Source organism: Rana temporaria, chromosome 5, assembly GCF_905171775.1.
Source record: "Rana temporaria chromosome 5, aRanTem1.1, whole genome shotgun sequence".
NCBI classification, from domain to species: domain Eukaryota; kingdom Metazoa; phylum Chordata; class Amphibia; order Anura; family Ranidae; genus Rana; species Rana temporaria.
Window position 1 is genome coordinate 22246436 of NC_053493.1, and position 26748 is coordinate 22273183.

The following is a 26748-nucleotide window of genomic DNA, read 5'->3' on the forward strand; positions in this document are numbered from 1 at the left end:
CTGATCCGACTTGTGGCATGCAACTTGTGCTCTGAGGATCTTGAAGGGAAACACCATGCCAAAATTAAAAGAAAAAAAAAACACATGGGTTCCCCCCAATTCCATACCAGGCCCTTTGAGTCTGGTATGGATCTTGAGGGGGAAGAGACCTCAAGTCATTTTATGATGGTGGAGGGTGGAGGCAGAGACCACAAGTCATTTTATGATGGGGGTGGGGGGTAAAGGCACAGACTCCAAGTCATTTTATGGTGGGGGGTGGAGGCAGAGACCCCAAGTCATTTTATGGCTGGGTGATGGCACAGACCACAAGTCATTTTATGGTGGGGATGGGGGTAGAGGCAGAGACCGCAAGCCATTTTATGGTGGGGGGTGGAGGCAGAGACCACAAGTTATTTTATGGTGGGGGTGGATGCAGAGACACCAAGTAATTTTATGATGGGGGTGGAGGCAGAGACCCCAAGACATTTTATGGTGGGGGTTGGAGGCAGAGACCGCAAGTCATTTTATGATGGGGGTAGAGGCAGAGACCGCAAGCCATTTTATGGTGGGGGGTGGAGGCAGAGACCACAAGAAATTTTATGATGGGGTGGAGGCAGAGATCCCAAGTCATTTTATGGTGGGGGGTGGAAGCAGAGACCGCAAGTCATTTTATGGTGGGGGGTGGAGGCAGAGACCACAAGTCATTTTATGGTGGGGGGTGGAGGCAGAGACCACAAGTAATTTTATGGTGTGGGGTTGGAGGCTGAGACCCCAAGTCATTTTATGGTGGGGGGTGGAGGCAGATACCGCAAGTAATTTTGTAGATTAAAATTCCGTTCCCCTCCCCCTCCAAAACCTAAGGCTGCTTTTACACTGATGCATTTTTACTGTGCTAAAAATGCAACCCCTTTAAATCCTATAGGACTCATCGCACCCATGCAGGTGCGGTGCATTTTTGAAAAGTCCTGCATGCTGCATCTTTGATTTAATTTTTAAATCCGCACCAAAAAACGCAGCTCCCCATTAAGGGCCCTTTCGCCTCTAAAGCAGTTGGATACATTTTTAACTGTATTCCAACTGCATAGACAGTCCGAAAATCCAGGCTATCCTATCGGCATTGTTCACACCAGTGCAGAAAAGTACAGCCAGCTGTATTTTTCTGCACCGCAGACGCAAAAAAATGCATGCAAACGCACTGTGACGCATCACAGTGCACATATAAGCCCAAGGAAAGAAAGAAGGAAGTGACCGCACAGGAGAAATGCAGATAGAAAAACACGCGTCAATTACATGTACAATGCGCATCAAATGCATGCATAGGTACAAGAAAAAATTTACTTGTAGTTTCTGGTGTGAAAGAAGCCTAAAATTAATAGAAAACGCATCAAAAATGCATCTATCCTATCTCTCTCAATATAGTCACATGTCCAAGTTTCACAGGTGTATGCTGGGTAAAAACGCGGCAAAAAATTCAGCAAAAAGCGCAAATGCGTTTTTGCAACAGAGCAGTTTGAAAGCAGCTTTAAGTAAAAAAATCACAAAAAGAAATGCAGGTTGATGCATGACAAAGCACCTGCCTAATGCTACAATAAAAAAGCGCGTCTACGCACGTGCAAAGATCTAAATTGGCCATAAACGTAAAAACTTAAAACGCCCCTCTAATGAACAAAAAAATAAAAAATTGTAAATGTTTAGGGCCGTGTGTTAGGGCCGTGTGTTAGAATAACGCAGGGCGAAGAGCCCTCCCTGATACAAGATATCCATTTCCAGGCTCCTTCTTGCCACGGGGCTCCATAGAGCCGATGATTATGTTGTGGGTTGGGTCGCCCTCAGAACAAATATGTATCATTAAGATGGAGAGTTACAGTAAGTGCTCCTGTCTAGTGATTTGATTTGAGAATTGCGCCGTCTGGATTTACTCTCGTGCATTAACCGGGGTCACGAGAACACCGCCTGCACTCCAAAAACCCGTAATGGACGTCTGTAGATGGCCCTAAACCAATCACGCCGGTTTTTAGCCTTGACGGATTGTTCTCAGGAGGCCGGCCTTTGTGAGCGCTGACTTGTACATGAATGGGTTTTGTGTGGCTCCCAGCTTCATTCATAAAGCAGGGAGGAGGCCGGGAAAGAGGAATGTCAGCTCAATAAGCCGCAGCAGAGCAGCTCTCAGGTTTCATCAGCTGTTTTTTGCTCGCAGGAGGAGGAGGAGGGGGATGACTAACGCTGGGTTACAGGGCTGCTGCTCTATGTGTGCCTCGAAAACGCTCGCTTATATGGAAAAATATGAGATTGTTGTGCTTTCCATTCATTAGGAGGAGACGGAAATACAACCATCACCTTAAGCTGGCCATACACTGGTACATTTTTAAAATGAACGTTCCTACAAACACATGACTTGACAAAATGTCGAGCAAACGTACGTCAAAGTTTTGTTTGCTTTTAACGTTCGATTTTGGAGTGAATGGACTTTCCTGAACACGATCTACATACCTTGTTAGAAATTCCCTGTCTGGGTCTGCCCCCTTGCATCTGGGTCCCCGTCAGGGTCTGCTCCCTTGCATCAGGGTCCCGGTCAGGGTCTGCCCCCTTGCATCAGTGTCCCCGTCTGAGTCTGCCCCCTTGCATACGGGTCATCGTCAGGGTCTGCCCCCTTGCATCCAAGTCCTTGTCAGGGTCTGCTCGCTTGCATCCAGGTCTACGTCAGGGTCTGCTCGCTTGCATCCAGGTCCCCGTCAGGGTCTGCTCGCTTGCATCCAGGTCCCCGTCAGGGTCTGCTCCCTTGCTGCCGGGTCCCTGTCAGGGTCTGCCTCCTTGCATCTGGGTCCATGTCAGGGTCTACTCCCTTGCATTCGGGTCCCTGTCTGGGTCTGCCCCATTGCATCCGGGTCCCCGTCAGGGTCTTCCCGCTTACATCTAGGTTCCCGTCAGGGTCTCCCCCCCCCTTACACCTGTGTTCCCATGTGAGTGACCCCCTTACCATCCAAAGTCCCATCTGGATCTGCCCCCTTACCATCCGGGGTAACCGCCAGGGTCTGCTCCCCTTACATCTGGGTTTCCCGTCAGGGTCTTCCCCCCCACTTCATTACACCTGGTTTCCCATCTGAGTCTACCCCCCCCATACCATAAGGGTTTCCATCTGGGTCTGCCCCCCTTACCATCTGGGTCACTGTCATGGTCTGCCCCCTTTACCATCTGGGTCAGGGTCTTCCCCCCCTTACATCCGGGTCCCCATCAGGGTCTGCCCCCTTACATCCAGGTCCCCGTCAGGGTCTGCCCCCTTACATCCGGGTTCCTGTCAGGGTCTGCCTCCCCCTTACATCTGGGTCCCCGTCATGGTCTGCCTCCCCCTTACATCTGGGTCCCTGTCAGGGTCTGGCCACCTAAAATCTTACAGCGGGCCACATTTGGCCCATGGGCTGCAGTTTGGAGCCCCCTGATTTCAAAAATCAAATTAATATTTTTGAAAGGATTTCTACTGGTGTATGGCCAGCTTTAGGAAGAGAAATCATGTATATAGCACTGACAATTTACACAGCCCTTTACATATTGTACATTTACATAATTTCCTTCCCCTTAAAGAGCCTGCCCTACAATTGAAGTTCCCTACCTGACATACATACAAACAGTACATACATATTAATATTAAGGCTAATTAACCAACCAGCTTATCATTAGAGTACAGTACAAAGTCAAAAAGCAGAGCCACTTACCACACATGTGAGAAGCTCTCTGGAATCTAGCAATGGCTTAAAGGGTAACTAAACCCAAGAACAAAAATGTAATCTATTGCAGCCTAATGCCACGTACACATGGTCGTAATTTCCGACAAGAAAAGATTGATGTGAGCTTTTGGTCGGAAATTCCGACCGTGTGTAGGCCCCATCAAACTTTTTCTGTTGGAATGTCCGACAGCAAAAATTTGAGAGCTGGTTCTCAAATTTTCCGACGGGAAAAGTTCTTGTCGGAAATTTTGATCGCCTGTATGCAATTCTGATGCGCAAAAAAACACGAATGCTCGGAATCAATATGACGCTTGCTCGGAAGCATTGAACTTAATTTTTCTCGGCTCGTTGTTGTGTTGTACATCACTGCGTTCTTGACGGTCGGAATTTTGTGTGACCGTGCGTATGCAACACACGTTTGAGCCAAAATTCTGTCTGAAAAAAATCCACGTTTTTCTTGTCGGAATTTCCGATCGTGTGTATGCGGCATTGCAGTTCTTATATGGGATTAAACTGAATATTGATTGGCTTGGAATTGCTCTTTATTGGACGTCAAACAGGTTTCATTTTTTGTTTGTTCAACAGTTATCTCCACAAGGATTGTAAAAGGCTCTGAAGCCAATGGTAGTATTGGATATACTGGGAAAAGTTGTGCCCAAGTATAATTTGGGGGGGGGGGGGGGAATAATAGTTTCTCCTTTCCCAATGGTGTACGTGATCCAACCAAATCACCTGTTTGTACAGACTTGTTTTTTATTTTGTGACAGTGTGTACTTGCTATCATTTTGCAATCATTTTCTTGGCAACCTCCATCAGTGCTGCTCATTCATTTCAAGTACCTCGTAATAATTGTTTTTATTTTGTAACCCGAAAACAGGTCCCGAAAGAGAGCTCTCGACTGCTAGTTTCATTTTTAGCTTGTTTATTTTGTTCTTCTTTTAGACTGGTGTACGATCATATGAGAAGTTGTTTATGTTCTTTTAGATTGCATGTTGTAACCTTAGGCCTCGTACACACGACCGGACATGTCCGCTGAAACTGGTCCACCGACCAGTTTCAGTGGACAGATCCGATCGTGTGTACAGGCTAGCGGACAGATTTCCAGCGGACAAATGTTTCTTAGCATGCTAAAAAACATGTCCGCTGGAAAGCTGTCCGGCGGACATGTCCGCTGGTTAGTACATCTAACCAGCGGACCGAAATCCCGCGCATGCGTCGAATTGATTCGACGCATGCGTGGAAGCATTGAACTCGCGCGAGAGAGAACTTCGGTGTCGTCTACGTCACCGCGTTCTCTGTCTGCGCGGATTTCGGTTTGATGGTGTGTACAGCCATCAGACCGAAATCTCCGAGCGGACATGTCCTATGAAAACGGTCGGCGGACCGTTTTCATAGGACATGTCCGCTGGTGTGTACGAGGCCCAAGAGTCCTGCTACTGGTGATCAACTCCAATAATTGGTTATAGAGGGAGCAGCTGCTACTGGTGGTGACCCTAAAGATTGGGTTCTCCGCCTTTTGGTGGGGATCCATAGAGCACTCAAGTAGGCTGCCATATTGTTGCTTTTGTGGGTGCTCTTACCAGGATGGATAGATGGATACATTGGCAACCTAATGTTCACATGTGGTTTGGCCTCAGTCTGGCCTATCAAGATCTTCATAGACCACCGTATAAGTCTAGTAGTTTTATTGAAGACTTTTTATGAGCCCTAGTCTCAGGACTGCTTTTATGTCCCTTTGCAGTCTTTCCTTGGATGGGAAGGATTCACTGGTTCTTTGCATGGCTGGTTGGATATCCTTTTTATATGTGCCATCCTAAATCTCCCAATGAAGCAGATCTATGATCTGGGAAATGTGTTTAGAGTCAATGACCTCCGTATAAGTCTAGAAGATTTATTGAAGCTTTTTATGAGCTCTGGTGTCCCAGGACCCCCTTTATGTCCTGCCATCTTCCGCTGAATGGAAGGGTGTCCTCAGTCCTTTGCATGGCTGGTTGGATATCCTTTTTACATATTAACACCATCTATATCGCCTGATGAAGCAAATCTATTATCTAGGAAACATGTTGAGAATCAATGACCATTGTGTTAGTTTAGCAAATTTATTGAAACCTTTTATGAGTTTAGGCATCCCAGGAACCCCCTTTATGTCTCCTCCTTTATGGTCCTTTTTGTATGACTGTTTGGCTATCCTTTTAAGATATATATATATATATATATATATATATATATATATATATATATATATATATATATATATATATATAATCTATCCCTGCCCCCAAGGATCTGCAGTCTGTTAGGTTCTTGCATGAATGCATACACACATACCACGGCCAATTTAGACAGGAGACGATTAACCTACCAGCATGTCTTTGGGAGCGTGGGAGGAAACTGGAGGAAATCCACACAATCACAGGGAGAACATGCAAGCTTCAGGCAGATGGTGTCCTAGCTGGGATTGGTCATATAGTGATGAGAGCTGGTCCATTAAGGAGATCCTAATTTCAGAGGCTAGAAGGCAGACTCCTGATGTGATCACCTTGATTAGTGGTCACGTGATCATGAGCCTGTCCTACTGGGATCTGTCGGTGACAGTGCAGTCACGGTGATAAGTGAGTGTGCTGCAATATGGAACATTGCCCCCTGGCTTTATGCATGTGGTAGCACAGCGTATAAAGGCCACCGCCATGCTGCCACCTATATGCATACAGCCATATGCATACAGGATTAATAAATGCATAGGACCCTGTCCTACAATGAAGTATCATGGGACAAAAGTGCAGTAACCGAGCGATCAAACACCACCAATCGCTCGGTTCTCATGGCTCCCTGAGCAGAGAGCTGTCGACTGTCAGTCACCGGCTCTCTGCTCTGCTCGAGCGATCTGCTGCGGAGGGGTGGGAGCGGCCGACTCAGGCCCTCAGCAGCTTGCTGAAAGGCTGAGCCGGGGGTGCCGGTCCGGGCATGTGGGCAGATCCCGACCATATAGTCATGATCCTTCCCGAGGCTGGACTGGCTCGCTGACGTGGGCTTCAGCCCGCTGTCTGCTGAAAACGGGTTACCGGAGTGCAGAACGCCGTAGGTCTCCCGGACAACAAACTTTGCACACTTGTAGAGGAAGAGTAGGGCTAGGGGACCTACGGCCGGCCGGTACCGGGTCCCCTATTCTGGGAGATCAGGCGCAAAATGTTGACTCGAGTATAAGCCGAGGGGGGCATTTTCAGTACAAAAAAATGTGCTGGAAAACTCGGCTTATACTCAAGTATATACGACAGGGATATGCAATTAGTGGACCCCCAGCTGTTGCAAAACTACAAGTCCCATCATGCCTCTGCCTCTGGGTGTCATGCGTGTGGCTGTCGGAGTCTTGCTATGCCTAATGGGACTTGTAGTTCTGCAACAGCTAATTGCATATCCCTGATATACAATATATAGATCAGACCCAAAATGAGGGAGAAAGATGGACAGAGGGACATTGCTCCAAATCAGGGACAGTCCCTGCAAATCAGGGACAGCTGGGAGCTATGGGATTCAGTAAGAGGTGGGGGTTGCAGGTAATGTTACCACCATAAATATGTAACCTAAAGCATGGTCAGATAGGCTTACTTGACATTTAATATGACTTTTATATCCACAAATTAAATTTCTGTATTTAAAACAACCTCCTCAAGGGGGGGGGGGCTCCAGGCCCCTTAAAGCGGATAACCACTGGAAAAAAAATATTAAAAGCCAGCAGCTACAAATACTGCAGCTGCTGACTTTTAATATTAGGACACTTACCTGTCCTGGAGTCCAGCGCCGTCCGCAGCAGAGGACGAGAAATCGCTCGTCACTCTGCTGCCCCCCGCCATCCTTGGTGAGGGAACCAGGCAGTGAAGCGCTCTGGCATGACTGCCCGGTTCCCTACGGCGCATGCCGATTGGCTCCTGTTGTGTACTGGGAGCCAAGTGTTTCCAGAACACAGGGGGGGGGGAGGTGATGTCATGGCCGCAGTCTGCCCGAGACTGTGTGGCCGAAAAGTGGGTGCAAATACCTGTCTTTAGACAGGTATCTGCACCCCCCTCCCCCTGAAAGGTGTCAGATGTGACACCGGAGGGGGGGAGGGTTCCGATCAGCGGGAGTTCCACTTTAGGGTGGAGCTCCGCTTTAACAGATGCATGGGCTGCTGTGGCCATTGTTACTCCACTGCTGGCAGGGTGGTTGAAGTGCTGAACGATGGAGCCTCTGCTCTGCAATGTATTTATTTTATGTCCAATTTAGACATGGAGTGAAGACAGAATTGCATTTGCTTTGTTAAATCCATGTTTTTCGTCTTGGGGAAAACACAATTAGTCTTCTGCCGTCTACTAATTGTTTGCTTTGAAGTAACCCTGTTTAACCAGCGCAAACAGCTCTGCGTATTGTATCAACATTTTAGTGCAGTTTGAAACAGTAAATGCTAAATTTCATTGATGCGTCTGGTTATTAGATCAGTTAGAAATGGGAACAGTGTACAATTTAATTACGCTCCTGTGTTTTTTCCTTTCTTTTCTTTTTTTTTTTTTCCTTTCCTGGGCAAGTCATTACTTTGATGAACTTCAGAGCAGTGTTTATGACTTCTAATTAACCATGTTACTCATTTGATTAAATAATCACTTTGGAAACGTTGCAGCAATTGGATTAGGGCCTGACCCTCTCTGATAGTCATAAATTATCGGTTAGGCCTTCTGAGAGGCAAGGGGCATTGTGGGTAACCTGCAGGACGGTGATATCTTCACAGCGCTGACTTTATAGAAGACGCGGTTTCCATGCGCTTCACTAATGATGAACAATAAAACGTGAAACAGCTGTGTGCAGTTTGGAATGAATGGCTCTATAATATTAGGCTGTGTCTGTGCTATAAATCGGCATTTAGGGAGGCGCAATTGGCCTAGGGGTACTGATTTGGCTCCACTCGCTGTCCTATAAAAAGGACTAGGCCCCTTTATTTTTTTGGATTTGGGATGTAATAAAAAACATGCAGATGCCCTCAGTTTAAAGTGGAGTTCCACCCATTTGTTTATGTTTGTCTGTGCTGCATGCTCTAATCTCATAGTGTTCAGAATGGACAATTTTTATTTAATTTGTTGCTTGTAAATACCTTTATTTTGTAGTCCTTCATTACTTCCTCCTCCTTATTTGCCTAGGCTATTTGCAAGGGTTTCTGGGATAGGCATCATGTTTCCCAGTAGTCCTTGCAAACCTGACTGAAACCTATTACATTGCTTGTGCACTGAGCATGTGCGAGATATGCAAAGCTGAAATCCAGGAAGTCATACAGTCTGGCTTCATGATGCCCACGCTTAAGATGGCCACAGTCTATTTCTAGATTATAAACTATCTAAATGCTGTAACAACCTAACAAAACGGACCTTAGTTTACAGACTAACTTTACTAGAATACATTAAGCTTGTGTATTACAGGGGTATTTATATTTAAAAAGTGAAATTGTGGGTGGAACTCCCCTTTAAGAGCCGGTTCACATTGGGGCGGCACGACTTATGGGGCGACTCGGCAAGGCGTCCTGAAGACGACTTCAGAGGTGACTTGCAAAATGACTTCTGTATAGTCAATGCAAGTCGCCCCCAAAGTCGTACAGGAACCTTTTTCTAAGTCGGAGTGACTTGCGTCGCTCCTATTAGAACGGTTCTATTGAATAGAATGGGACGCGTCTTGTCACGCGGCTGAGTCGCCTGACGAGTCGCCCCAGTGTGAACCGGCTCTTAAGAAAGCCGTGGTTTGAACTTGAGGAAATATTAACAAATATTACAAACAGTAGCTCCCAACTGTCTCTGATTTGGAGCAATGTCCCTCTGTCCCTCTTTCCTCCTCATTTGTCCCTCATTTTGATCTGATCCATATAGTTGTATATAAATTGCACTTTTTTATCTTTCAAAAAGTGTTTCCCAGTGCTAAAAATTCTAAATTGCTGCATTTGTAAATTTTAAAAGCCAATATAAAGGAACATTAGTAGTAAAAAAAAAGCCCTTGTGGATTTATTGAACCTTTTTTGGGGGGTTAATTCTCCTTTAAGGGGGTGTGGCATGGGGCGTGTCCTTTGCCTACATACCTTTTGCAAGTAGGTGTCCCTCATTCCCATCTTAAAGTGATACTATAGGTTACAATTTTTTTTAACCCCTTCCATACAGGACATTTTCACCCCCTTCCTGCCCAGACCAATTTTTAGTTTTCAGCGCTGTTGCACTTTGAATGACAATTGCGTGGTCATGCAACACTGTACCCAAACTAAATCTTTATGTTTTTTTCCCCCCACAAATAGAGCTTTCATTTGGTGGTATTTGATCATCTCTGCGGTTTTTATTTTTTGCGCTATAAACAAAAGAAGAGCGTCAATTTTTTTTAAAAAACACAATATTTTTTACTTTTTTATTTAATAAATATCACAATTTTTTTAAAAAAACTTTATTTTTCCTCAGTTTAGGCCGATACGTATTCTTCTACATATTTTTGGTAAAAAAAATCGCAATAATTGTATATTGATTGGTTTGCGCAAAAGTTATATCGTCTACAAAATAGGTGATTTATGGCATTTTAATTTTTTTTTTTTTTTACTAGTAGTGGCGGCGATCTGCGATTTTTTATTGTGACCAATGACATTTTGGCGGACACTTGTGACACGTTTTTGGGACCATTCACATTTATACAGCGATTAGTGCTATAAATATGTACTGATTACTGTGTAAATGTGACTGGCAGGGAAGGGGTTGACCACTAGGGGGCGCTGAAGAGGTTAAAATGTTCCCTAAAGTGTGTTCTAACTGTAGGGGGGAAGGGACTCACAAGGGGAGGAGACCGACATGTGTTCCTCTGTACTGGGAACACAGCATTGGTCTCCTCACCTCTGACACACAGATCCACACTCCTGCCGTGATCACGGCAATCGCAGCCGCCGGGCACGCGTGCCGGGTCACGAGCGGTGCCGCGGGGCGCGCGCGTGCCCTAGATCGCCGGCAACAAAGGACGTCATATGACGTCCACCCGGATCAAGGGAGGGTTCCTGCCGGCGTCATTTGACAATGCGCCGGTAAGGAAGGAAGGAATAACAGACATGTCATACTTACCTCCACTGTACAGTTTGTTTTGCACAGTGTGGCCCCGATCAGCCTCTTCTGGGGTCCCTCGGCGGCTCTCGCAGCTCCTCCCTGCATCTTGGGTTTTTTAGATCAAAAGGATGTCGGTAAGGGACATTTCAGGGACAGATGTAAAAAAAAAACACACATTTTTACATTCTGTCCCTCGTTTTACTGAGGCTGGCAACCCTCATGGGGCCCCCTAGTGGCATGGGGCCCTCGGGCAGTGCCCAAATGGTCAGTCCACCGCTGGGAAGGACACAACGGATACTGTGTATCCAAGCATTACAGATAAGAGAATCCTTATGATTGTCCATAGACCTCTCTACATAGCAAATTGTTCAGATTGAAGCCGGCCATGACCACTTAGTACCCCCCCCCCCCCCCCGTCTTTCCTTTTTAGAATTGTATCAAGACTAAAAAAAGGCATCTTGCATTTCCCATCTCAAATAGGACTATTGTGAACATGCCAGTGTCCTATTTACCCAGAGTAAACACAGTAATCTTTTTTGAGAGCATTGTTTCCGCTGACCAAGCCAAAATTTGTTCTGCAAGACTTTTGGGAAGGGTGTGGAGGAACAAAAGCATATTTGTATCTGTGTCTTCAGAAAGTGAATGAAGTCTTGTTATTGCCGTGATTATCCCTTTTCCTTTTCCATGTTTTACAGCCTGCATCTATTTTTCTCCTTGTCACTTGTTTGCTGTGCGTTTCCTCAGTTAAATATAATTACCTTTTATTTCCCTGTATGTGTGATTTTTTTTTTAGGTTTGCGTTGTGTGCGCTTGGTACACAGAGTTTGGGATGGGTGATGTTTACAGTCACTATCTGCAAAGAAAAGAGCTGGCTGCTGGAATCCCCCTAAATTGCCTGTGACTGCCCATCACGCGCAGTGCAGCTCACCACAGCTTTTTAGCCTGTAATCAGCCCCGCCTATACAACGCCAAAGTCCCAGGAATATACTGGATGCAGAATTATATAGGAAAAAGAACGTCACATGCAAAGGGGCATTATTTTAACCACTTCCATACCGGGCACTTATACACCTTCCCGCCCAGACCAATTTTTAGCTTTCAGCGCTGTTGCACTTTGAATGACAATTGCGCGGTCATGCTACACTATACCCAAACTAAAATTTTTATCATTATGTACCCACAAATAGAGCTTTCTTTTGGTGGTATTTGATCACCTCTGGAATATTTATTTTCTGCAAAAAAAAAATGACCGAAAATTTATAAAAAAAAAGTTTGTTTTGTTTCTGTTATAAAACGTTGTAAATAAGTAAGTTTTCTCCTTCACTGACGGGCACTGATAAGGCAGCACCGATGGGCACCGATGAGGTGGCACTGATGTGGTGGCATTGATGGGCACTAATATGCGGCACTGATGGGCGGCACGGATGGGCACTAATAGGCAGTACGGATAGGCGGCATGGATGGGCTTGGATAGGCGGCACAGATGCGCATGGACAGGTGGCACAGATGGGCACGGCTGGGCACGGATAGGCGGCACGGACGGGCACGGATAGGCGGCACGGACGGGCACGGATAGGCGGCACGGATGGGCACTGATAGGCGGCACGGATGGGCACTGATAGGCGGCATGGATGGGCACTGATAGGTGGCACAGATGGGCACTATTGTATGTGTTGTACTAATGGATGCCAATCAGTGCCAAACAATGCCTGCCAATCAGTGATGCCCATTGTGGGCACTGATTGGCATCCATTGCGGCACTGATTGGCATCCATTTTTTGTGTCCTCCTCATCTCTGGTGGTCTAGGGTGGCATCCTTTTTTTTCTTTTCTTTTTTTTTTTTATCCCTGGTGGTCTATATGGCCATCCCTGGTGGTCCAGTGGGCCTCGGGGGGGGGGGGGCTGTGCTGATAATCGATCAGCACAAACCCCCCCCCTGTCACAGGAGCAGCCGATCGGCTCTCCTCTACTCGCGTCTGACAGACGCGAGTGAGGAAAAGCCGATTACCGGCTTTTCCTATTTAAAATCGGCTTTTCCTATTTACATCGTGATTGGACACGGCTGATCACGTGGTAAAGAGTCTCCGTGAGAGACTCTTTACCTTGATCGGTGTTGCGGGGTGTCAGACTGACACCCTGCAACAACGATCGCCGCGATGCGCGCCCCCGGGGGCGCGCAGCGGCTCAGAATCCTGAGGACGTCATATGACGTCCAGTCAGGAATCTACAACCACTTTGCCGACGTCAATATGTCATTGGCGGGCGGCAAGAGGTTAAGGCTGCATTCACACCTGAGCGTAGCGTTTTTGGTCGTTTTTTTCCGGCGTTTTGTCGCGCGTATTCATACGTATTTGTGCGTTTGCATACAGCATCGTCCGATGTTTTTGTACTTCGACGTTTTTTATTTTAGCCAATAGGAAAAATTATCATAATTTCATCACTTGTTGCTATGTTTGTAGATTATTTTTATCTTCTGCCTGGGTGAAATGTTCTATTGATTAAAGCGACAAAACGCCCATAGAAACGCTCGTTGTCGCGCTAGACGCTTGAATCGAGGGTTTCCATTACTTTCTATGGGAAATACAAACGCTACAAAACGTCCAATTCGCGCGACGAAAAAGGGTCTGGAACTTGTTTAAGCTTCAGGCGTTCGGCGTCAGGCGTTTTGGAGTGGAGATGTGAACCATCTCCATAGAGAATAATGTATTTTTTCCCCTCCAGCGTTTTGGAGCGTCGCGCTTCAGGCGACAAAACGCTCAGGTGGGAATGGGGCCTTAAATTGAAACAAAAAATGTAAAAAGTTAATTCCAGCTTAACCACTTCAGCCCCAGAGGATTTGGCTGCCCAATGACCAGGCCATTTTTTGCGATTCGGCACTGCGTCGCTTTAACTGACAATTGCGCGGTCGTGCGACGTGGCACCCAAACAAAATTGACGTCTTTTTTTGCCCACAAATAGAGCTTTCTTTTGGTGGTTTTTATTTTTTGCGCTATAGACAAAAAAATAGTGACAATTTAAAAAAACAATATTATATTTTTAACTTTTAAATATCCCCAAAAAATATATATGTATAAAACAATTCTTTCTCAGTTTAGACTGATACGTATTCTTCTACATATTGTTGGTAAAAAAAAAAGGTATAGCGTCTACAAAATAGGGGATAGTTTTATGGCATTTTTTTATTTTTTCTTAGTAATGGCAGCGATCTGCGATTTTTATTGTGACTGCGACATTATGGCAGATACATCGGACACTTTTGATGCTATTTTGGGACCATTGTCATTTATACAGCGATCAGTGCTATAAATTTTTTTCAAAATTGTCGCTCTATTTTTATTTATGGCACACAAAATAAAAACCGCAGAGGTGATCAAATACCACCAAAAGAAAGCTCTATTTGTGGGAAAAAAAGGACGCCAATTTTGTTTGGGAGCCACGTCGCACGACCGCGCAATTGTCAGTTGAAGCGATGCAGTGCCGAATCGCAAAAAGGGGCAAGGTCCTTCACCTGCATAATGGTCCGGGGCTTAAGTGGTTAAATGGTATAAAGGAAAATCTCTTCTTGTCCAGGCGATAAATTCAAGCCATAAATATATTTACTTCATTGCTTATCATCTGACACATTGTACAGAATTTTAAAAATATAATTAATCAGTATGCGGTTGTTCAGACAAATGTGAATTATGTTTGCTTAGAAAAAAAAAAAGTCTAAGTGCTATTTAAAGGAGAGTGTGATTGCCAAAGCAGCTGACCTTTAGCAAGGTTGATTATGCTGAAAGTTTGAGTTCAAGTGACTACGTTAGATAAAATCAGTGTTCTTCCTATTGGAGGTTCATTGTGCAGGACGGCGAGCCTGCGTCTCGGAGAATGCTAGCCATGTGTGGACAGGTTGGCTCTGGCTGCCGCACTTGTCGCGTTCTGTTACTTTCCTGTCTGCAGCATGTCTCATTGATAACCTGCGTGCTCCGCACCCCAGACTCTCCTCTCATTAGCATTGTCTTGTTTTCCTTGCAGAAGTGCCTAGCTGCCATTCCATTTACATGAGGCACGAAGCTTTTCTGGCTCATCCCAATGGCACAGAAGGTATTTGATTGTACAGCTGTTCTGTTCTTTTTCAGCACTCGGTGACAATCTACCAATACCTAACTCATTTTTTTTGTCCCCCCTTTTTTTTTTTTTTTTTTTAACTACCTTCCAGGTTGCATGTATGAAAAAGGTCCTCGACAATTCTATGACGACACCTGTGTGGTCCCTGAAAAATTTGAAGGTTTGTGTTTTACTTAACAGTAACACCAACATAAAGCCAATTGATGAGCTCAATTTGAATTTTTCAAAATGGTCCCCCCCCCCAGGAGGTTTTAAAACCGTAAAAACAGCAGTCATTGCTTTACATTGCTTCCTCTTTGGTACTGTTGCCTGCAGTAATTCCTTCCCACCACTTGATGTCCTCAGCCCTCCTGGTTGAATGACACCCAGCATCGCTCAACCCTGAAGACTGATAAAGGGCGTCGTGGACCGTGAGGGGATAGCACCCTGCACCTGGGCTATTGATGCGAGAGCAAACATGATCATGTTAGCAGGACTGCTTCCTCTTCGGTACTGTTGCCTGCAGTAATTCCTTTTCCACCACTTGATGTCCTCAGCCCTCCTGGTTGAATGACACCCAGCATCATTCAACCCTGAAGACTGATAAAGGGCGTCGTGGACCGTGAGGGGATAGCACCCTGCACCTGGGCTATTGATGCAAGAGCAAACGTGATCATGTTAGCAGGACTGCTTTTTCTTTGGTACTGTTGCCTGCAGTAATTCCATTTTGCCACTAGATGTCCTAAGTCCTCCGGGTTGAATGACACTCAGCATCATTCAACCCTGAAGAATGCTAAAGGGCGTCTTGAACCCTGAGGGGATAACACCCTGCACCTAGGCTATTGATGCAAGAGCAAACATGATCATGTTAGCAGGACTGCTTCCTCTTTGGTACTGTTGCATGCAGTAATTCCTTCCCACCACTTGATGTCCTCAGCCCTCCGGGTTGAACGACGCCCAACATCATTCAACCCTGAAGATTTCTAAAGGTCATCATGGATTGATGCGAGAGCAAACATGATCATGTTAGCAGGACTGCTTCCTCTTTGGTACTGTTGCCTGCAGTAATTCCATTTCGCCACTACATGTCTTTAGTCCCCCGGGTTGAACGACACCCAGCATCATTCAACCCTGAAGACTGCTAAAGGGCGTCTTGGACCCTGAGGGGATAGCACCCTGCACCTAGGCTATTGATGCAAGAGCGACCGTGATCATATTAGCAGGACTGCTTCCTCTTTGGTACTGTTGCCTGCAGTAATTCCTTCCCACCACTTGATGTCCTCAGACCTCCGGGTTGAATGACACCCAGCATCATTCAACCCTGATGATTGATAAAGGGTGTCGTGGACCATGAGGGGATAGCACCCTGCACCTAGGCTATTTATTCGAGTGCGAACATGATCATATTAGCAGGACTGCTTCCTCTTTGGTACTGTTGCCTGCAGTAATTTCTTCCCACCACTTGATATCCTCAGCCCTCCGGGTTGAATGACACCCAGCATCATTCAACCCTGATGACTGATAAAGGGCGCCGTGGACCATGAGGGGATAGCACCCTGCACCTAGGCAATTGATGCGAGAGCGACCGTGATCATATTAGCAGAACTGCTTTCTCTTTGGTTCTGTTGCCTTCAGTAATTCCATTTTGCCACTACATGTCCTTAATCCTCCGGATTGAACGACACCCAGCATCACTCAACCCTGAAGACTGAAAAAGGGCATTGTGGACCCTGAGGGGATAGCACCCTGCACCTAGACTATTGATGAGCGAGCAACCGTGATTATGTTAGCAGGACTGCTTCCTCTTTGGTACTGTTGCCTACAGTAATTCTATTTCGCCACTACATGTCCTTAGTCCTCCGGGTTGAACGACACCGAGCATCATTCAACGCTGAAGACTGCTAAAGGGTGTTGTGGGTCAAAACTGCTTCAGCCCGACTCCTCGCAGGTTGTGCCCAATGCATTTTGCCCCACCCACAGGGCTTAACCCCCATGACTAAGCCCTGTGGTTTGGACGAAACACGTTGGGGCTTGGTCTGGGATGAGCTCAGGCTGCTTCTTTGTGCTCAGGCTGCTTCTTTGGAGTGCAGCACTTCTTTTTCTTCCTCATGTGTGCACAGAGCCGACAAGGGCTCTTTTCAGCACCGGCACCCACTTTCAATACAAGTCATTGGAGCCATGTTGGGATGATTGCGTTAAGTAGCACCCATAAGCTTCTACAAGGTCTATGGTTACTTAATCTCTTATGGTTTATATACATGTTTTTTTAATTGGTGACAGGGCCTCTTTAAAAAGTGGTATTGCTCCTTCCCAGCTCTATCTAATACCTATAGATATGTTTTGGCTACGGATAAGTTTAAAAAAAAAAAAACAAGGTGACTTATACAAGATGACAGGCTATACAAACTGTGTGGTTTTGCTAAAGTGCATGATTTGTAAATGAAGCATTATTGGTGACTTTTGATGGCCGTTCCTGCGCGTTTCACTTGCAAATTATTCTAGATAATTCACGTACACCTTCAGCTGGATCACTACTAATACTTAGCTGAGAACACACTAAAACTGTTTAACAGTTTAATTGACTCGCCACCTTTTCCCGTGTCCACATTTTCCAGCATGTTTTTGTTCATCCATTACAGCCCCATATTTCTATTGGCTCAGAAGCACCACAGTTTTCCACATTAGCCACACTAATAGTTTATAGTCCAGATACAAGTGTATTCCAATGTTAAATCAGGTGGAAGACCATTCACGGAGTACAACGCGTTTTCGGGCCAAGCCCACTAACACACAGCTCCTTTCTCTATCTGCAACGTAGGGAGCGTCCTGACTCTCCTGCTCGCCCCCTCCCCCCTCAAGGAGGGGGCAAGCACGACACTCCACACCAGGGAGAAAGCCTCACATTACTGTGTGGAGTTACAGACAGAAGAACAGGAAGTGAGGATTTCTCAGAAGAAATAAGGACATTTAAAAGCAAAATGGAAGGATGAGGTAAGTGAAGGAGGACTGCACTAAGGTAAAGGAAGCTATTTAGGGGGGAAAAAATTACCTTTACAACTCATTTAATCTCCTGCAAGACTAGGAAAATACAATGTATCTTCCTCTCCATTTAAAAAAGAGGAAGTAAATACAAGGGCAGACTCACAGGGACTGATCCCTGTGATAGCCAATCAAAGGCTATCACAGCGATCAGGTGACCCGGAAGCGGGAGTCCCATGTCCCGATCGTTAGTGTACGACCCAGTGCTCTTAGTGAAAAGAGAGATATGCATAGATGTGGCCCCACAGAAAAAGACCCACCTCCATATATGTGTATGGTCAGCAGGAAGGGGTTGAGTATTAATAAAGGGGGCAAGGCTTGGCCTGAAACGCGTTGTACTCCGTGAATGGTCTTCCACCTGATTTAACATTGGAATACACCTGTATCTGGACTATAAACTATTGGTGTGGCTAATGTGGACATGCAGGCCTTTGGTGTCTGTAGTGTTGCCCGTGGACCCCTAGATTTGTAGAGGGGCTACACTAGCAATGATCTCATGTAACATGTCATTTAAGCACATCCAGAATCTGACCATTTCCTCTAGTAGGTCTGCACTTTGGCGGTCTTGTAGCGTAATAGAAATATTATGTGTGACCCTTTGATGATGTCAGGCCAGGGGCCCCCCCCTATGATAGGAGGGATAACTAGGGGCTAGTTGTTGGACTTTTTAGGCACAGTTGGTTGGTCAGAATATAGTCACACAGAGAATAGTTTTCTCTAAAAATTATTTTAATTTATTAAGACATAAATAGGAAAGATTATACATAGTAAAAGGAGATTGCCATTGCAGTAAAGACTATCTAAAGAGCTAATTCGGCAAGCCTCTCCAGGTACAGTGACAGGAATAATAAATAATAATATTGTATCAGAAAAATAAGGTTGAAAAAACTCTCAAAGACACGAAAGGCAACCTATAATTATAATTGATAGTCCTGTATGGTTATGGAGATGCAGGCAAAGAATGTCTGCGATGGCATGGCTTGCTCGGTTAGCTGACTCGACCGGGGGCCCCCCTATGCCTTAGGAATTGACGGCCACTGACTTAGATATTACCGTAGGGAAGTGAGCTGTGGTTTGGACGAAACACGTTGGGGCTTGGTCTGGGATGAGCTCAGGCTGCTTCTTTGTGCTCAGGCTGCTTCTTTGGAGTGCAGCACTTCTTTTTCTTCCTCATGTGTGCACAGAGCCGACAAGGGCTCTTTTCAGCACCGGCACCCACTTTCAATACAAGTCATTGGAGCCATGTTGGGATGATTGCGTTAAGTAGCACCCATAAGCTTCTACAAGGTCTATGGTTACTTAATCTCTTATGGTTTATATACATGTTTTTTTAATTGGTGACAGGGCCTCTTTAAAAAGTGGTATTGCTCCTTCCCAGCTCTATCTAATACCTATAGATATGTTTTGGCTACGGATAAGTTTAAAAAAAAAAAAACAAGGTGACTTATACAAGATGACAGGCTATACAAACTGTGTGGTTTTGCTAAAGTGCATGATTTGTAAATGAAGCATTATTGGTGACTTTTGATGGCCGTTCCTGCGCGTTTCACTTGCAAATTATTCTAGATAATTCACGTACACCTTCAGCTGGATCACTACTAATACTTAGCTGAGAACACACTAAAACTGTTTAACAGTTTAATTGACTCGCCACCTTTTCCCGTGTCCACATTTTCCAGCATGTTTTTGTTCATCCATTACAGCCCCATATTTCTATTGGCTCAGAAGCACCACAGTTTTCCACATTAGCCACACTAATAGTTTATAGTCCAGATACAAGTGTATTCCAATGTTAAATCAGGTGGAAGACCATTCACGGAGTACAACGCGTTTTCGGGCCAAGCCCACTAACACACAGCTCCTTTCTCTATCTGCAACGTAGGGAGCGTCCTGACTCTCCTGCTCGCCCCCTCCCCCCTCAAGGAGGGGGCAAGCGCGACACTCCACACCAGGGAGAAAGCCTCACATTACTGTGTGGAGTTACAGACAGAAGAACAGGAAGTGAGGATTTCTCAGAAGAAATAAGGACATTTAAAAGCAAAATGGAAGGATGAGGTAAGTGAAGGAGGACTGCACTAAGGTAAAGGAAGCTATTTAGGGGGGAAAAAATTACCTTTACAACTCATTTAATCTCCTGCAAGACTAGGAAAATACAATGTATCTTCCTCTCCATTTAAAAAAGAGGAAGTAAATACAAGGGCAGACTCACAGGGACTGATCCCTGTGATAGCCAATCAAAGGCTATCACAGCGATCAGGTGACCCGGAAGCGGGAGTCCCATGTCCCGATCGTTAGTGTACGACCCAGTGCTCTTAGTGAAAAGAGAGATATGCATAGATGTGGCCCCACAGAAAAAGACCCACCTCCATATATGTGTATGGTCAGCAGGAAGGGGTTGAGTATTAATAAAGGGGGCAAGGCTTGGCCTGAAACGCGTTGTACTCCGTGAATGGTCTTCCACCTGATTTAACATTGGAATACACCTGTATCTGGACTATAAACTATTGGTGTGGCTAATGTGGACATGCAGGCCTTTGGTGTCTGTAGTGTTGCCCGTGGACCCCTAGATTTGTAGAGGGGCTACACTAGCAATGATCTCATGTAACATGTCATTTAAGCACATCCAGAATCTGACCATTTCCTCTAGTAGGTCTGCACTTTGGCGGTCTTGTAGCGTAATAGAAATATTATGTGTGACCCTTTGATGATGTCAGGCCAGGGGCCCCCCCCTATGATAGGAGGGATAACTAGGGGCTAGTTGTTGGACTTTTTAGGCACAGTTGGTTGGTCAGAATATAGTCACACAGAGAATAGTTTTCTCTAAAAATTATTTTAATTTATTAAGACATAAATAGGAAAGATTATACATAGTAAAAGGAGATTGCCATTGCAGTAAAGACTATCTAAAGAGCTAATTCGGCAAGCCTCTCCAGGTACAGTGACAGGAATAATAAATAATAATATTGTATCAGAAAAATAAGGTTGAAAAAACTCTCAAAGACACGAAAGGCAACCTATAATTATAATTGATAGTCCTGTATGGTTATGGAGATGCAGGCAAAGAATGTCTGCGATGGCATGGCTTGCTCGGTTAGCTGACTCGACCGGGGGCCCCCCTATGCCTTAGGAATTGACGGCCACTGACTTAGATATTACCGTAGGGAAGTGAGCTGTGGTTGCCTGAACTTGGCACATTGCTGTTGCTTGTGCATCGATTTACAGAGTAAGCCTGGTATTGGGACTGGTTGAAAGGAAAGTGAGAATTGTTTTGAACTGCCGTTATTATGTGTGCTGCACCACTGAACGCGAAATGAAATTTATGTGTGAAGTGGACGGTTGTCTCATGAGGGACACGGTGCCATGACTGACTGCAAGAGGTGTAAATGATCTGCTAGTTATTGTTCAAACATCATGATGATGATAAAAAAAAAAAAAAGATAGTCTTGTCAGTGGTTTAGCATTGTTACTGTCTGTGGAAGAGAAGGAAGACATCAGAGTATATCTGTTTTTCGAACATGATTTTTTTAAAAGAGAACCTGTCACCAACCTAAAAAATAGCAGGTAAAAGCACAAAAAAATAATCAAGTATTTGAAATGTTTACTTGCAGTGTTTTCCTTTTTAAATATATATTTTTTTAGCCACTTGCAATGTACCTTTTAACTTCTTCATGACCACCCAACACTATACTGTACATGTGGTGGCAAAAGAGGGAGGGCTTTGATGTGTCGCTGGGCGGCTGATGTACATGTTCTGAGAGCAGGCTCACTGTGTACTCCCGAGCTGTCAAAGTCTGGATTAAACTTCAGTAGCTGGCAGGACCAGCTTCCAATCATTTGACCACTACAGGATGGCTACTGATCCTTCTGGTCCCCTGGGTATTCAGAACCAGGGTGGGGACAGCAGGTGGTTAAGCTTGCTAGGAAAGTTGACTAATCCATTCCCTAGCAAAGCCCCCTTTCTCCTTGCACGTCATAACCCTTTCCTCTTCTAGGAGTGTCTAATTACTGTCTATGGTGGCTTCCAATCATGTGACCACTGAACCAGAAGGATCACATGACTACTGAACCTTTTGGCCCCCTGGGTATTCAGAGCTGTTTAAAGGCACCCCAGGGTGGGGGCAGGAGGGAGTTAAGCTTGCTAAGAAAGTTGACTAGTCGATTCCCTAGCAAAGTCCCCTTCCTCCTTGCACGTCATAACCTCTTCTAGGAGTGTCTAATTACTGTTTATGGTGGCTTCCAATCATGTGACCACTGTACCAGAAGGATCACATGACTACTGATCCTTCTGGCCCCCTGGGTATTGCGAACTGTTTAAAGGGACCCCAGGGTGGGGGCAGAAGGGGGTTAAGCTTGCTAGGGAAGTTGACTAGTCCATTCCCTAGCAAAGCCCCCTTCCTCCTTGCACATCATAACCCTTTCCTCTTCTAGGAGTGTCTAATTACTGTCTATGGTGGCTTCCAATCATGTGACCACTGTGCCAGAAGGATCACATAACTACTGATCCTTCTGGCCCTCTGGGTATTGCAAACTGTTTAAAGGGACCCCAGGGTGGGGGGCAGAAGGGGGTTAATCTTGCTAGGGAAGTTGACTAGTCCATTCCCTAGCAAAGCCCCCTTCCTCCTTGCACGTCGTAACCCTCTCCTCTTCTAGGAGTGTCTAATTACTGTCTATGGCACCTTTGCACCTCCCATCACTAAATAACCTTTCATGTAGCTAAAAGGCGAAGGGGAAATACTATAGAGTGTCAGTTCCAAAACTTGCTGGGGCTGCTGACCGCGCATCCAAGATGGCAGAAGCTGTCCTTGGACTCTTGGGTGTCTACAAAAGACTTTTACATATAAAAAAAAAAGGGTAAAATATGTTAAATGCACATATAATCTTATGAGAATATTTTTTGTTGGAATGAGTGGCCTGGCAGCAGGGTCTCTTCAAAGTACATCTGGGTAATCAATGTATGTAGATTTATCCAGCGTTTACTGTAAGCTTGACAGCAGTGTTGCACATCTATATTTTAATGTAAAAACTCTTAACAAGTATACTATTTCTATGTCTTTTGCAGGTGACATTAAACAGGAGCCGGGTTTGTACCGCGAAGGACCCACTTATCAGAGGAGAGGGTCCCTTCAACTGTGGCAGTTCTTAGTCGCACTTCTAGATGACCCGGCCAATTCCCACTTCATTGCCTGGACAGGTCGAGGCATGGAGTTCAAGCTAATCGAGCCAGAGGAGGTTTGTACATCAACTTATTTTGCTGTGTTTCTGAGTATAAGCTTGTTTTTTGCCCATCGTCCATAATGACTGGGCATGATGGCTCCTGCCTGAGGTCAATCTTATGTACTCACATTACTTTAACAAGTGTGTGGGAGAAGCAGGCTGGAGCAAATACTTCACATAGGGACTTATTTTGTTCTCTTACAATGATCTGTATTTTATTCTACGCTTGGCTGTTCATGTCACAAAGCCCTGGGACCACAAAGATAGTTTTTTTTTGGGGGGGTCTCTGTGCCTTATTGCACACAAATTCCAAAATGCATCCTCAACTAGATGTAGAATTACTCTTCGGTATTTGTCTAGTTCCTTAGGTAAATTGGACGACTGAAAGGACAGTCTTTAGATAGCTTCTCTAATCACCTACATATTCTGTCAGAGGAGACAAACAACATTCTTAAGATCGTTCTTGTCGGAACCTCCATATTCTATCAGAGGAAAGTCTCAAGATGGCTCCTCGAGTCACTTCTATATTTTTTCAGAAGACAATTTCAAGACAGTGCCTCTATTCACCTACGTATTCAGGGCTCAAGTCCTGCGGGAATGCGTGGGAACGGAGTTTCTGCACTTTTTTTACAGCAGGAACGCAGTTCCCTTTGCAGGACTAGAGCAGCCGAGCCACCCGAGCCAATCCTTCACTGAGCGGCAATGCCCAGCTTGACTCACTGTCAGGGGCAGGCGAACCTTAGTAATCTTTTATGTTACTGGCTGCTTCCTGAATATGGATTCATCGGGTAGTGTGCGGGTATTCCGTCACTTCCTCGATGCCGCAATGTCTCCTGGGAGCTCTGCCGCGAGTTATCGTAGGATTTAGAAAGAACTTGCTTTAAAAAAAAAAAACATGCGCTTTAGTAATTATGCATATGAGCGTATCATTTTTTTTTTTGGTGGAGGAGTGGATCTTGGGTGGGAGTTCCCACACTTTTTTACCCAGGACTTGACCCCTGTACGTATTCTATCACAGGAGACAGGCAACATTCTCAAGGGCATTCTCTGGGCACCTCCATTTTCTTAACAAAAAAAAGGGGGTCCATCCACCAAACATGTTGATTTTGTTATAGGAGGAATCTGTTGAACTTCTCTAGCCCCTGGTTCCTTGTATGTCTTGGATGTTTAAACTGTGAGATCTCCAGGCTATTAAAGGGGTTGTAAAGGTACAATTTTATTGTCCTGGATAGCTTCCTTTACTTTAGTGCAGTCCTCCTTCACTCACCTCATCCTTCCATTTTGCTTTTAAATGTCCTTATTTCTTCTGAGAAATCCTCACTTCCTGTTCTTCTGTCTGTAACTCCACACAGTAATGCAAGGCTTTCTCCCTGGTGTGGAGTGTCGTGCTCGCCCCCTTCCTTGGACTACAGAAGAGTCAGGACGCCCACTAACACACAGCTCCTTTCTCTATCTGCAACGTAGAGAGCGTCCTGACTCTCCAGTAGTCCAATGGAGGGGGCAAGCACAACACTCCACACCAGGGAGAAAGCCTTGCATTACTGTGTGGAGTTACAGACAGAAGAACAGGAAGTGAGGATTTCTCAGAAGAAATAAGGACATTTAGAAGCAAAATCAAAGGATGAGGTGAGTGAAGGAGGACTGCACTAAGGTAAAGCTATTTAGGAAAAAAAATTACCTTTACAACCCCTTTAATACCTGACCTTATTCCTGTCCATCTGGGAGTTTTAGGTCTTTCCTTCCACAAAGATCTCCCCAATGGAGATAGAAGAAAATGTAACTCTCCAACGTTTACCAAAGCTGAAATATCAATTTGGGAGATCTGACCCTTTAAATGCTTTGCTGCCTCCACCATACGTGTTACCGCGCTGCAGTATCAGAATGTAAAGTCACGGCTGCGCTAGTGAAGCTATGGCTTGTTTACATTTTAAAAAGACAACTTTGGGTTCTCTAACAGATGTTAATGTTAATTGGTGATTTTCTTTGCCAAACTGAACTCGCTTCACTGCCTTGTACTAAGTGGCACAGACGGTCTACCTTTGTTGTATGTGTACGCTCTCTGCACATCTGTATCAGTATATTCTGATCGGTGTAGTTTTCTTTTACATAAAAATAGCAGTTGCGGAAATGATTTTACATTAGAATGCCTGGCTCTAGAGCAGGGGTCCCCAAACTGCGGCTTAAGGGCCAGATGTGGTCCGTTGCTAGCCTTTATCCGACACTTGGGGCACTATTCACCCCACTGACATCAACAATGAGGCACAATTATTTCCACTGATACCAATGATGGGGCACTGTTCCTCCTTCTACTGACCACCAACCCTGAGGCCATGTTTATTCTCACTGATGCTGGCCCAGGACATTTCTACCCACACTGGCCACAATCCAGCCCTCCTAAAAGTCTGCAGGACAGTAAATTGGGCCATTGTTTGAAAGATTGGAGATCCCTGCTCTTAAGCAATGACTAATGTATCTTAATGAACCTTTTGCATTAAAGGATACATTCATGTTACATGTTCCCCTGGATTTAGGGCGGAACTGCCCCCTCTCCCCCATTCCCCCTTATCCTGTGACAGCGGGGGTTCTTCTCCCTGTGTCACAGCTGTGTCATTCATTCACAGATTCCTGTAAATCATTTAAACAAGTACCCTCTGCTACTGCTTCAGACAGATTAGTAGTTTCAATGGGCTGTGGGGGCGCTGATGAGCGCCTTGGAATGCACTGACGTCCTCCAACTTTAAAACCCAAAGCCCTCACAGAGATAAAGGCTGAAATCCAGAGGACGTGTATGTTGGAGCCCACATTGCACCAGTGATTTTCTGATCATGGATGCAATGCTTTCCAGGCTCTTGCAGGAAAAAATAATAAAGGTGAACTTAGCCTTTAAGGTGTGGGATTTTGAAAGACAAGATCCTATAGTTACCTTAAATTCTATAATTAAAGTGAACCTGTGCCAGACTATGCATATTAAATTATTTACATATTCTGGATAAGCAGTAAAATTACAATGAATCAAGCCCTCATTTACCTCTGTCTCTAAAAGCATTGTGAATAAATTCATTTTCAGAGTTCACAACAAAGGCACTGTGTGTTTTTCTATGAGAACAGAATCTTGGCAGTCTAATGTAAATAAGCCCCTTTCACATTGGTGGACCAATCGGGTCCACCTGTCAGTTTTTTTTAGGGGGTGCCCTCCATTTACCTCTGTGGAGCAGCAGATGTGAACGGAAATCCGATCCTGTCCTCTAAAAACAGACAGATGGGGGATCCATTCCCTATCCGTCTAGGGTAGTGGTTCTCAACTCCTGTCCTGAGGACCCACTAACAGGTTAAGTTTTGTGAGATAACTGAAATACATCCCAGGTGATATAATTTGCTGCTCAGTGATTCCAGTATTTTAGTCTGCATCTCCCCGAGATAATACTTAAAATCTGGCCTGTTAGTGGGTCCTAGGGACAGGAGTTGAGAACCACTCGTCTAGGGGATCGGATGACAGTCGGCTGTAACCTGACTGATGATCCCTTTACATCCAACCACCCATAGAGGAAAGCAGGCTGTGTCAGCTCTGTATCAGCGGAGCGGACACGGACCTGTCATCCGTCTGCTCAGCCAAGAGATCCCCCGCA

General features: G+C 45.2%; 1 protein-coding gene across 3 annotated transcripts in view; it reads left to right on the plus strand.

Annotated features, from left to right (window-relative positions):
• ETV1 (ETS variant transcription factor 1) overlaps positions 1-26748 on the plus strand; it is a 101257-nt gene that overhangs the window by 70054 nt on the left and 4455 nt on the right. For 2 of the 3 annotated variants that reach the window (XM_040352258.1, XM_040352259.1), the window contains 3 exons: positions 14798-14866; positions 14982-15050; positions 22968-23137. In XM_040352258.1, the coding sequence (XP_040208192.1) occupies positions 14798-14866; positions 14982-15050; positions 22968-23137 (308 nt within the window). The remainder of the gene's footprint in view (positions 1-14797; positions 14867-14981; positions 15051-22967; positions 23138-26748) is intronic. The other variant, XM_040352260.1, reaches the window with a different exon arrangement.